Source organism: Elaeis guineensis, chromosome 6 (assembly GCF_000442705.2).
Source record: "Elaeis guineensis isolate ETL-2024a chromosome 6, EG11, whole genome shotgun sequence".
Classification (NCBI taxonomy): Eukaryota; Viridiplantae; Streptophyta; class Magnoliopsida; order Arecales; family Arecaceae; genus Elaeis; species Elaeis guineensis.
In genome coordinates this window covers 7,961,082-7,974,565 of record NC_025998.2, presented here as the reverse complement: position 1 = coordinate 7,974,565, position 13,484 = coordinate 7,961,082, and the positions used below count along the sequence as shown (strand labels likewise).

Below are 13,484 nucleotides of genomic sequence, written 5' to 3'. Positions count from 1 at the left end.
TGAATAGCGAATGCTTTTTCCATCTCTATAATCCAATTATCAGCTTCCAAAGGTTCAGTAATCTCCTTGAAAGCTGGTAGAGTTAGCTTTTTAAATTCTACGATGTTGTTTTACTGCATCGGCTGCTCTTCATGACCATGCTATTGTGGTATATCTTGGTGTATCTATTGCTATTCAAGTAATTGCTCTACCTCTGTATCACCCCAACTAGAGTTTGCATTAATCGAGCTATGTACGGTTCTTGATGCACCATCGGAGTAGTTCCGATGGAGTCAACGACTCCCTCCTGCTGGGGGGTGCCACTAATCGGTTGGGGAGTACCATTCTCTTATTGGTTCAATGTCTCTCTAATAGCACCTCGAACAACTCTTTTTATTCGATATGGAGCCATTTTAATAAGCTTCCCAAAAATTTTTTTTAAACCTAACATCCAAAAGTATTTAATCATGATTATTTTCAAAATAAAAATCTTAAATCCCCATGGGGTTGGCTATTCGGTAGTTAACGGTCACAATCTTTTCATCAGGATCTATCAAGTCATTAGAGAGTATTTCTAAGAATCCATAAAATCTTAGAAGAGGGACCCCATCTAGAGAGAGGCACTTTTAGAGAGAAAAATTTTTAGAGAGAGAAAATGATATTTTTTTAGAGAGAATTGGACTTTCTAGAGACAGAAAGTGAAAGTTTAGGAAGAGAGAAGGGAGAGAGGGAAGAGAGAATCTCTCTCTTCTCTTTTCTTTTTTTTTCCTTTTTTCTCTTTTCTTTTTCTTTTCTCTTTTATCCTTTTTCTTTCTTTTTTTCTTCTTCTTCTTTCTTGGCGTAACATGGGACCTCCCCGTTCCTCTTATTCACGAAATAGGAGAGCTTCTCCCCAATAATGGCAGTGATTGGGGGATAAAGGCCACAGCGGCACAGGTGAGAGACCACCAACTGACGGTCGGCGACGACCATCGGCATTGAAAAACCCAAAAAAAAAAGGAAGGAATAGCAATCTGAAACAGGGTTTTTCTTTTTCTAATTTTTTCCGGCAAAACCGGCGGCTGACGATGCTATCTAATGCTACGGGAAGAAAGGGGAAAGAGAGAAGGAGAACCAAGGCTTACCTTGGGTTCCGACGGCCCGTCTAGCCTGATTTTGGTAAGTGCAGTAAAGCTTCTATGAAGAAACTCCAGCGATCCCCTTCAATTAGGGCCTCGGATTTTGATAGGAAGAAAAGGGAAGACCTCTGCCCTCTAAATAAGGCCAGTGGATTCCGACAACGTTTAGGAGTCGCTTGGGAGAAAAAGACTCCCAAATTTCTTTTTTTATATTTTCCTCCCTTTAAGATTTGTGTGGTTACTTAACTAGGTTTGAGGTATCACAACTTGTCTGATCTAATTCTGCTATTCACATCTTCCTCTATCTCATTATCCTTCTCCAGCCAATTTGAATTAGCAAAAATGATCTCACTGGTATATGTTTTAGTCATCAAGTTTGATGGCTTTGTTGAGATTGCTCGTTCAAATTTTATAATACATCCTCCAAAGCAGACCTTCTTGATTCTTATTTAGCACATAAACTAATCTTTTCCCATTTGTTCACTATATCATTCATAAACAACACAAACACTATGTAAATGATTCTTAATATCCATAATCAATCCATTTTTGATAAATCAAAGAAGAAAGGGCTTAAGGTCGAACCTTGATTTAGGCCCATTACAAGTAGAAATTCATTCATTTCCCTGTTGCTATAAGATGAACTATCTCTTTCTTCAATGATTTTTTTAATGATCTTAATGTACTGGTTGATACATCTTGTTTGGTCATGCCTATTAGATTCCTGACAGTATTCTATTATGTAATACTTTTAATTCAAAGGAACTGCATATATAATACATATACATAATATTCCTCTTCAGAGTTTAGATGCTTCCAATGGTTGCCTAAGCGTGAAGAAACCTCCATTATTGACCCTTCTGACATAAGCAAGATCAGCTCTTATATATTTTTGACATCTCCTTTATTCCAAGATCCATCATATACTACCTCCATAAAATTGGCATTACCTGCAGGCTTCAAGATGAGTCTGCATGTATGTGCATTGAATGGTTGGGTTTGCAGGTGTGCATACATCCTGGCGCATGTCTCTGTTATAAACAGGTTTCTGATTGCCAGCAACTGGCATTGTAATCTATTAACATTGTTGCTTTGCTTGCATTATTTCAAAGCCAATATTGTCATAAACATGGTTGTGTTTGTATAAGATAGACTTTCAGACCAAAAGCTTACGGATGAATTTTTACAATAAAGAGACAAACAAACATGAGGTGCCCTTTGCTGTTCAGAAAAAAGCTCTTGCAACTGTGAACAGGAAAAAATGCTCTTACAACTGTGAACAGGAACAAAAAGGCATGCAGTAAGATGCCCGTTGAATTGCCCTACTCAAAATTCTTGTAGAATCGGTTCCAGTAGAGTATGGGATGTCAGAATGGAAAAAAGAGTGAGGGATAAGGTGCCGCAGCTGCTTGGAAGGTTTTGTGCGGGTGTGCCTAGAGGGTTACAAGCCGTGCATAGTGAGAGAGAGAGAGAGAGATCTTGTAATAGTTATGGTTGTAATATTATCTTCAGACTGAATCTTGCAATGTCTGATGATACTCAGGCATACAGTATGTTGTCTCCTAATTACTTTAGTTCCAGCAGGAGAGCCCAGAGCTTTAGGTTTCTAACAGAACAAGTGCTTCGATGGAGTCAAATCTATCTTGGCTTTTAGAGTGCTGGTTTGCCTTTTTTGGGACTCTGGCAGATCTCTTGGATGCATACCTTTAGATGCCTCCTGAGCTCTGAATGCAATGTATAATATTTCAGGTCGATTTTGGTATGAATCAGCGCTGCCACCCGATTCTCTTCTTTAGAAAGAGAGAGAGATGAAAGAAGGGATAAACATCCCACTGTGACAGCAATTCTACGTGGAAAATCACCGTTATCAACTGAACCATGCTATTCCAGCTTAGCGTATCTGATCAGCAGTTATTCCCTACTTTGCCGTTGTGTTCAACATTTGTGTAAGATCAATGATAGCAAATTCATTAACGCGTCCATAGAATTTTCCCATCATTTCTGCAACTGGAGTGCAGTTTTATTAATATATGATGTAACTCGAGGATTACAGCTATTTGCTGAGATAGCTGGAGCTGTGGCAGCTCCTTTCCAAGTACAGAAACCTCTTTCGCTGGAAATTCTTTTTTCGCAGAAAGAGCTGGGGAAGAGAGATTCTATTCATGCTTTAATTATCTAAGTGCAGATTTTTGGGATCAACCATTCTGACCCCTTGGACAGGCCCTAATTTGCATCAAGCTTTAAGAGATCCGAATCAACTTCTTGGAAACATGTTCGTCATCAACCCTACAAGAAACTGCAACTGATACAAAACAAACTTGGACAGTGTTTGATTCAAATCTCAAATAAAATAGCAGTTCAAACAGAATCGGCCACAATATAGGATCGAAAATTTATGACTGTCAATCAAAGAAACGAGAACAAATTGGGTGGACGATCTATGTTATTTGATGTGGAAACCAACTCCCTACCACTTTAGCAAACTAATCAGACATGAACAAACATTGGCAGGATAAAGAGAACCCAGTCGAGTGATTCAAATGCAAATAAGAAATCTTAACGTTTACCTTAAAAAGAAAAAAAAAAAAAATCTTAACGGTATGTAACACAAGATGACTTCCCATCCAGGTAGGGTGAAACAAAATATAATGGCATGGACACCGTAATGCAATAGCATTCTTGAGAATGACATGGGAAAATTCTCCAATAAAAATTGCACCGCATTGCACCACCTTAAAACACAACCAGGAACCAGCAAACTAACCCTATTCAAAAATAAGATGGTTACTTCAACCACGATCCAACTCAGACTTAATATAATTGACATCAATGGATAAATTCTCTAACCCGCAAACTTCACCTTACACAGTATCTTGAAAAATAACCAACCAGTAAAGATGTATAAAGCATCCTCACGGCAAACTCAGACATTAAAATTGTTCGGATAACACCCTATTCAAAAATAAGATGGTTACTTCAACCACGATCCAACTCAGACTTAATATAATTGACATCAATGGATAAATTCTCTAACCCGCAAACTTCACCTTACACAGTATCTTGAAAAATAACCAACCAGTAAAGATGTATAAAGCATCCTCACGGCAAACTCAGACATTAAAATTGTTCGGATAACATATCAGAAATGAAAATGCAAACATGACAGAAACCGACTAGAGTAACTACCTGCAAACAGACTGAGTGGTAATGACTTAGAGCTTGTCTTCATATTCGGATAATGGGGTCATCTGCTCCTTCAAGCCTTTCCTCTTGCGGATGTCACTCACAAGTTGTGCTGCTTGAGTACCAGGCTCCAATGGGTCAGAAGACATCATGTCCCAGTGGTCAAACACGCACTGAGGGAATGCCTGACCTGACGTTGCAGCCCTCAGAGTGCTTGAGAACCCAAAGGACTCGATAACCGGAAGGTAAGCCTTGATGTTGTAAAGAGGGGTACCCGGCCTTTGTAGCTCTTCAAATACATGGCCACGCTTCTGGTTAAGAACACCATAGATGCCCCCGAGTGCCTGCTCAGGAGCCTGAATCTCTACCAGGTAAACTGGTTCCAAAAGCCTTGGTTTAGCAGTCAACTGTGATGCATATATGACCCTTCTAGCTGTTGGAATGACCTGACCACCACCTCTGTGAATAGCATCAGCATGCAGAACCACATCACATACTTCAAAGCATATTGCACGCATATTTTCTTCAGCCAATGCTCCTTCTTTTGATGCCCACTGGAAACCAGCCACAACAGAGTCCTTAATTTCATTAAGGTACTGTACTCCCTTGCACATATCGACAACCATGTTAGGGCCAGTGGTTTCAGGCCCAAAGCACCAGATCTTCTTAGCAAGATCCTTGTCCCAACCAAACTCCTCAGACAGAATCTTTGCACGTACTTTTGGATCATCTCGTGGGCCAATACGCCCTTCATCAATGGCCTCAGCAAGCCCATCTTCCATGGGTCGTGCTTCCATATAGAGCCGATTGTGCTTGTTTGGTGACTTGCTCATCACAGTCCGGCAAGATTTCTCAAGGACAGTTTCCCTGAAAGAGACCACGGGGTCAGAGACCACAATCTCTGCACCTCCCATGAAATCCTCCTGCAGATCTTTCAAGCAAATCTCAAGGTGGAGCTCTCCAGCACCTGCAACAATGTGCTCACCAGATTCTTCTATTGCACAGACCACCATAGGATCTGATTTGGCCAGACGTTTTAAACCTTCAACGAGCTTGGGAAGGTCAGATGCAACCTTGCATTGAACTGCTACACGTACAACAGGAGAAACAGAAAATTTCATGGCTCTTATTGGGTGGGCATCGACTTCCTTCTCATTTGTCAGAGTTGCATTCTTGGTGATATATTGATCTAACCCAACCATGGCAACCGTGTTTCCACAAGGCACATCCTCTACAGACTCCTGTTTCTTACCCATCCAGATAACAGTCCTTTGCACGCTCTTCACATACAAGTCTTTTTTCTGACCTGGGACATAGTTTGGTCCCATGATCCGTACCTTCATACCTGTAGCCACCCTTCCAGAGAAAACCCGACCAAATGCAAAGAACCTACCCTTATCAGAAGCAGGAATCATCTTTGAAACATATAGCATAAGAGGACCTTCTGGGTCACAATTTCTGATAGCAGTTGCATATATATCATCAAGTGGGCCCTCGTATAAGTTCTCGACACGGTACTTCTGTGCCTTGGAAGGAGATGGAAGGTGGAAGATCATCATTTCAAGGAGGGCATTGCTCGCAGGCAGCCAAGTCTGCATGACACGCTTCATTAAAGCTTTACCTACTAGCTCCTTCTCATCAGATTTCATGGTCACACCCAGTTTCTGCAGCATCGGCCATAATTTGTCTTTCTGATCATTCATGCAAGTGCTAATAATTTGTTTGATTGGTTCGTAACAAAATTGTACAAAGCCACGCTTACAAGTAGGAGAACCTGTGTGCTTGCTAGTCCACTTCTTGGTTGTTGGGTCAAAGTAATTCTCACCCCACAGCCTTTCCATCATCTTAGCCTCATCGACTCCAAATTTGGTAGCATACATCTTGGCAAAGTTGGTCAGAGTGAAAGCCCAACCGTGCAACCCAGCAGAGAAAGCGACAGTCCCCTTCTCCGGATAGACTTGGACATCACCAAGAAGGGGATCTTCGTAGGTTGCCATAATAACATTTGCATTCTCAATGACACGAAGAAAAGTCTGATAGGCTTCCTCACCTTCAACTTGAAGCTCCAAGAAACATCTATCCATCTTGTTAACAGTCAAGACAGGTCTTATTCTTTCTCCAAGTGCTTGCCGGAGAACAGTTTCAGTTTGGACACACACACCCTCCACACAGTCAACAACGACTAATGCACCATCAGTAATACGGAGAGCAGCAGTGACCTCAGAAGAGAAGTCGACATGCCCAGGTGAATCAATCAGGTTGATGAGGTACTCATTTCCATTTCTCTCACCCTTGTAGTTTTTTAGAGACTCATCACTCATCTCATAGTAAAGAGAGATCCCTGTAGATTTGATCGTGATACCACGCTCTGCTTCATCCTGACGGGTGTCAGTCATCCTGACATCTCCAGCAACTTCCTGGGCAATGATTCCAGCAGCCGCCACCAGAGAATCAGTGAGAGTAGACTTGCCTGCAGAATAATCCACAAAGGAAAAGCTTCGTTTGTACCCAAAAAAACAAAGCATATATTCAGATAGCCTAAACCATAAATTCTCTAACTCATACCAATTTTGAACCGTTAAAAAAGAGCCCAGAGTATCATCGAAAAATCAAAATGCATTTATTAGGTAAATTCTAATGCATATTGTTGAAAGTCAAGTAATTAACATGATAAAAAAGCACAGTACTTTAAAGCAATGTTGATAAAAGAAAATTTTCCTGTTAACCATACAACCCCTACAAGCATAAAACTGCACAATGCCATTGCACTTGTGAATTGCATGAAAAATAAATGATAAAAAATATATATCACCAAACTGTATCATAATTTGGCCTTCCACATAATATTCTAGTTAAGTAATATGTTATCCTCTAATTATGTAATATAAAAATAAAAAAGGCATACATGGATGCTCATAGTAAAGTTAAAAGTCTCTATGTTAAAACAACTTCAATAAATTATCCTTCACATGAAACTAATACAAGTTTTTTTAACAACAAATCAACTTTGAGTCACTTTAATTCTTGAAATAAACACAAATCATCTAATGATTTATTTTTTTTAGGAAACAGTTAGATGCAAATTGGGAATCTATGTTTTACTTTTCTTTTATCATTAAGGGTGTCAATTGTATAGTATAAGGAATAAAAACGTTAGAGAAGAGAAGAACCACAAGAAGTGGGAAGAAGCAAAAGGTATGGTATATATGGTCAATCTGGTCCAGCATAAATCCTCATGCATAACATTTTTAAAATTAAACAAAGCAAACGTGAAGAATAGATGTGATCTCCTTTTAAAAAATTTTGTTTTGTTTTTGGGGCTATGCTAGCTGTTTGTATACACTTGCACTCAATGGAGAAGCTTGGATCAAAAAGAGTTCTTTTTTCCTCTTTCCTTCCTTTTTTTTGGCTAATGTGAGAACTGAAAACAAAACCTTTTTCTCAAAGAGAGAGGATTTTTCTTCAGCAGCCCACGCCAACCATGTGATGCTATACTGGTTTGAAAATCATAGGCAAGAACCACAAACAGGCTTACCAGTTAAGGGAAATAATAGATATTAATTTCCATAAGTCCACTATATTTCTTCTTGCCTTTTAATCAAACAGCTTAAAGAGAGACCCTTTATGTCTTATCATAGAGTGATGAAGACTTTGGCCTATGTTCGTGACCACCAGGGGGGGAGGGGGATGTTAAATACAGGAGAGAGGCAACCACAGATTTAGGAAACAGAGTCAACTAAAACAAAAGGCCTTTGTTGTCTCATACCATGATCAACATGTGCTATGACAGACATGTTACGGATGTTATGCTTCATGTCCATAATCCTACGGAGCTCTTCAACTGTGAACTTCACCATCTTGCCTACTTTTAAGATTCAGCAAACACTCTAGTATGTTCCTGGAAAAAAAAGGGGAGCCAAGTGAACAAAAATCATAAAAACATTATCAAATCATGAAATACCGAGATTATGCAAACAGCATTAAAATTCCAAGCAATAGAAAAGGATGAAACATATCCTTTTTTGAGCAGTCATCCAGCATTCCAACTTCAAACTTGAGGGGAAAAGAAAAATGTTCATTTATCATGACATGCAAAATAAATGCTTCAAACTATCTTGGTCACCAAACCATATATGAAATGACATTATGAATTGCTCCTCTGAAGCAAATGGACATCTTAATTAGAACAAAATCTATTGCACCTAGACATCATAAGCTCTTCACAGCCAGGCTACAAAAAGCCACAAGAAAAAAGTTCTAGTATTGATTATTTTTTGAACAATGTAAGAGAAATAGACCATTAAAAACAGCAAATGTAAGGTTCTATTTTCCCTTTTTACATCCAGGAAGCTCCCAGGCACCTTGCCCAGGGCCTAGGTGGCCTGATGAGACACTCCAAACAAAAGGAAGATGCCCTGCCTGCTACATTAGGCAGGTGTATAAGTGGATGCCTGGGTCACTTAACCAGCTAGGCCAGATTCTGGAGCACTTATAAATCATTCAAAAGAAAGTTTCGGACTAGAATATATAAGGAAACATGGATTTCTCTCTTGCGGTTACATTCAAGCAAGAAGGTGATAAAGCCGAAGGGGACTTAAGCTTTGGCAAGTGATAGTGTAAGCAAAGGTGGATGGAACACAGGTTGCAGAATGAACCAAAAGCAACATTGATCCTTCTCACCTCTCATCATCCTCTACATTATTTGCCTTGGCAGCAATGATGACCACATTCTCAGCTTCTATAGTCAAAACAAAGTAGAGAAGAAGCCAAAAGAAGGAAAAGAAACGAGGCAGAAAAGAAAAGAAAAAGAAAATTAAGCAAAGTGAATAACAAGGGAAGGAAGACACTCGTGATTAGCAATTTTTAAGTGTTAGATATACAATGTCTAGGTTCTAAGAACCACTCAAGCCACCTGCTTGCTACTCAATGACCTCTAAAACAATGGGATGGGATGAATTCATGTGTCTCTTTACCAAACACCATCTTCAGTAGGATAGTTATAAATTCCTTTAAATCACATGAAATTGTTTGTCACAAAAGCAGATATTATGTTAATTGGACATGAGCAGTCCATAAGCAAATAATAAAAGGAGACTGACAATAAATAAAGCAAAAAAAAAAAAAAAAAAACAAGAAGACAATCCCTTCCAATCTTTAATCAGAAACAAGCAAATCAGGCCAACTCTTCAACCCATCACTTATTAAACAAAGTCCAAACAAGTAGTTGATAGCAGGCATGAAACTGTAAAAGAGGCGAGAGTGAAGTTTGAATAACATGGACTAAAACATGCAAAATATGACCAATCAACAGACAACAGCAATACCAAATAGGAGGAAAAGGTAGTTAGGCACATAGACAAACCGTCTATAGAGATGTAATTTTTCTGACTTTAATCATCTTTGGTTTAAATCCTTGTTATGCTGAATAAATTGAATCAGCAAAGAATATTTTTCCACATCTGGAAATTTGTAGTAGAAACTTAAAAGCTACAAAAAACAGTTTTAGCTAACCTCATCTAACAAGTTACTTCTCATCACACAAAATAGGAACAGAAGGTATCTGTTACATCAAAGTTGTGTAAAGTTTACATAACTGTCGAGAGCATCTATGAAGAATTTAACTGCTTGTTCATTCAAACAAACAGAACCCACTCCATGGGTAAAAACAAGTAGAACAGTTAACAATAACTATGACCTTATGATACGACCGGATCATTAGAAATTACTATCACATAAATCTAATGTCACAGAACTTGACCTGATTAACAAGATAACAAATCATATGACATTTCATATGTGCAAATATATCACATACATAAATATACCAATTACATAGCATCAAAAATTGTGTTATCTAACGCATACTAGCAATTTAGCAGATGACATGCCAATTTTATGTGTGTCTAAATTAGATGTCAGATGACACACATCAAAATCCATATAGCCAAAACCTGTATAGGTGGCAACTACTTATAATCATATCAGAAAATACAAATACTGCAAAAGCGAATCTCCTGGTCATGAATTCAATACATCCCTGACATGTCAAGGTTATTTAACAACGAAATTGGGGCCCAAGTTCCACATAGGAAATTAGGGAAAAGTGTCAAAAGGATTGTTAAGACAAGTCAGAAGAAACATGAATTTGGATTGAACAAGAACCATCTTCACAGCACTACAAACATGTAGGAAAGTCATTTAGCATGTCTAAACTACAAATGCTTGAAAGTTTCAATACAAAAATTTCTAAAACATTTCACTTTAGTATATGGAGCGCCAAACTCCCCTACAAAAAACTGATAATTTTTCTCAGGAAAATGCAACTACCTCTTCAAAATAACATAATTAGAAATGGATCAATCGGATTTACTAAACAACTATATACATAAAATTAATTCTTAGCCACCAAAACTATGACAGTTACTCGAAGAAATATCATAGACATAAAATCAACAAGATCTCACTTAGTTTCCTGTTTCCGTTAGTCCGATAATAATTGAAACCTAATCCGATTTTTTAGTAGAACTTAGCACAGAAAACGATTTCAATAATGAATTACTAACATATATAGATCCAAATAAACCCTCCCAACTCAGAGCCCCAGTTAAATAACAAACATGGCTCTAGGACAGTAAAGAACATAGATCCAGGAGCTGAAACAACCAAGCCACATGCAAACTAATATCACAAATAGACGTAAGGAAATAGTTCAACTGTTTGCAAAAAAATTATACTTCTATCAGCATCAAAACCAAAAAAATCCAGATCTATAGTTACAAATAAAATTTCTAATCCATCAATAGACCTAACAAAGCAACCTGCTTTAAGCCGCGGATAAACTCCACACAAGCTATCCATGTAGATCGATCTCGATCCTGCTTTCTTACAAAGAAGTCGAAAATTTCGCAAAAATCGCCAAAAGAACTCGATAAAACGAATCCAGATCACAGTGCAAATAAATCCAAATACAAAATTTCGAACAAAAGAAAAAAAAATGCAAGGGGAAATCACGGAGAGGAGGCTAGGGTTATACCTCCCGACAAAGGAAGCACAGCCGCAACAACAGAAGCGATGCCTCGAAAACCCTCGTCTTCTCCCGTGGTAGACTATATATAGGCCCAAGCTCGGGCCCGGGGCACCACTTAGCTATCCCTGCTCGATCACGTCCGTAGAGATGCTGCTTCATCTCGTCCGTAGAGTTGCTGGTCTCTTTACACGTGGCTTAGGTTTGATGGCCCCCTATAGATATCTTCGTAATTTGGAAAGTGCACTCCTTTGATTCAGTTCTCCGCGTGTCGATCCTCGTAAGGTAGAAATGATTGGAGTACAGGAATTAAAGCGGAAGTGTGTTTATAAACTACCAAAGTTGGACACCTGCAGTGCACGTGATGGGAATCAGATGGCTGTGATGGCATCCAAATGATCTTGGCTATTGTTTTTGTCATTTGATAAATATATACGTCATTTTCCGTACATCGGCCATGTGCTTTTCCTCTTCAGTGCATGGGTTCAATTGGTGCCTTGCATTTATTAAAAGTTGGATAGACTCCGTATCAATAATTTTTATATTATTTTGATTATTATTAATATTTATTTTGTGATATACAACACATATTAATGAAGCCAATGTAGCATTAAAATTCATTTCTTACTATAAAATGAAAATTTAGTTATTTAAGCTTCCTCTTATATGATATTTCAAAATATTTGAAAGAAAAAAGAGAAAAAAATTATACTTTATACATTATATGAAGTTGTGTTAAAACATTGGTCTTGGTAATAAGAGTTTCTATGTAGAGACTTAACATCTACAAATTTTTTTATTCATTATATAAATATTGATATCAATGATATTGATTTTAGTGATGAAACTTTTTGCTCAACCATATAACCTATGCAGAGTTTTTATTTGTCATTTGGATGCTCGTGTTAATATGTTAATATTTAAATTTATTTTATTACTTAATTATGCTGACATTAAAATATTTATTTTTTAATATATAATATATATTAATGATGGTAATATATTTATTCTTCATTAAAATTCATTGCTTAATATGCAACATAATTAAGTTATCAAAATTTTTAATTATTAAATTTTGTTATATTATTATATTTTATTTTAAAAAATATTTAAAAATTAAAAAAATATCTCGTGCATTGCATTAGGCTGATACTAATGATGTATTATTAATGATCTATATGGAGGCTCAGCTTGAGAAACGTTACCGCTATCCAAATTATCATCGACATTGCTTCGCCACTTGTCTTTAACAACAAACAGACATATTGTTTTATCTTTTTTGTATTTTTTTTTATATGTGGGGCCTAATATATAAGCTCAATATTTTTTTAATAGTTTTCTGAAATAGAAGATAAGAGAAAAAAAATTATTGGTTAAAATGATTCTATCACGTGTATCTTGCTCTATTCAATAACAAGCCAGTACATCACTTATTGTTGGAAAAAGATACACGATTATCCAAGCTTGATTGAATTTTTAAATGAAAACAAATCACTATTAACTATTGTTGTAGATCTCCACTCCACCTCAGCCTCAGTTGGATATGCCTTCAGTACTGATTGAGGGACTGTAAAAGTCGGACTTCAATAGCCAGAAAAACTGACATCGGCCATATGCGCGATAGTTCAGACTTCATCTCCGTCCAACTAAGCTTGACCGAAGTACCTTTAGGTCAACCCAAGTCGATCTACACCTGTAGCACAATGGATTTCATAGACACAAGCCATCCCATCTTCAATTTCTAGTTTGGCCGAAGTACTTTAGGTCGGCCCAAGCCAACCTACATATGTAGCACAACGGATTCTGTCAAAGAATCCATCATCCTTAATTTGAGAAAATGCAGATAAAGAAGGATATTTCCATAATCAAGTCACTCCCCAAAAAGAAAGAACTTCCATGAGTCTCAATTTATACATAATAATCGAAGATCGACCAAGATTCCATGACGCACACGACTCCAACCTTTCCTCTATAAATAGAGGGGCGTGAAGATCCTCCAAAGTAAATTTTCGACTCTCACTCTTTTCTTTTCGTTATTCTCTATCTTCTGACTTGAACATCGAAGAGTTTTTATCGAAAAACATCTCAATAAGATTTTTTTGCAAGTTTTCAAATCGAAACTCAAATAGTGCCTTCAACATACACTATCACTCCATCTGTTCGATCTCAGGCATGGGAGT

At 37.6% G+C, this 13,484-nt stretch overlaps 1 protein-coding gene across 1 annotated transcript; it reads right to left on the bottom strand.

Annotated features, from left to right (window-relative positions):
* Positions 1 to 4,095: 4,095 nt before the first annotated feature.
* LOC105047447 (elongation factor 2) lies at positions 4,096 to 11,433 on the bottom strand. The gene is made up of 3 exons (XM_073259045.1): positions 11,314 to 11,433; positions 8,047 to 8,178; positions 4,096 to 6,750 (listed from the first exon to the last, which is right to left on the bottom strand). Exons 2-3 carry the CDS (start codon positions 8,135 to 8,137, stop codon positions 4,310 to 4,312), a joined length of 2,532 nt encoding a protein of 843 aa, XP_073115146.1. The 5' UTR covers positions 8,138 to 8,178; positions 11,314 to 11,433; the 3' UTR covers positions 4,096 to 4,309.
* Between the last annotated feature and the right edge of the window lie 2,051 nt (positions 11,434 to 13,484).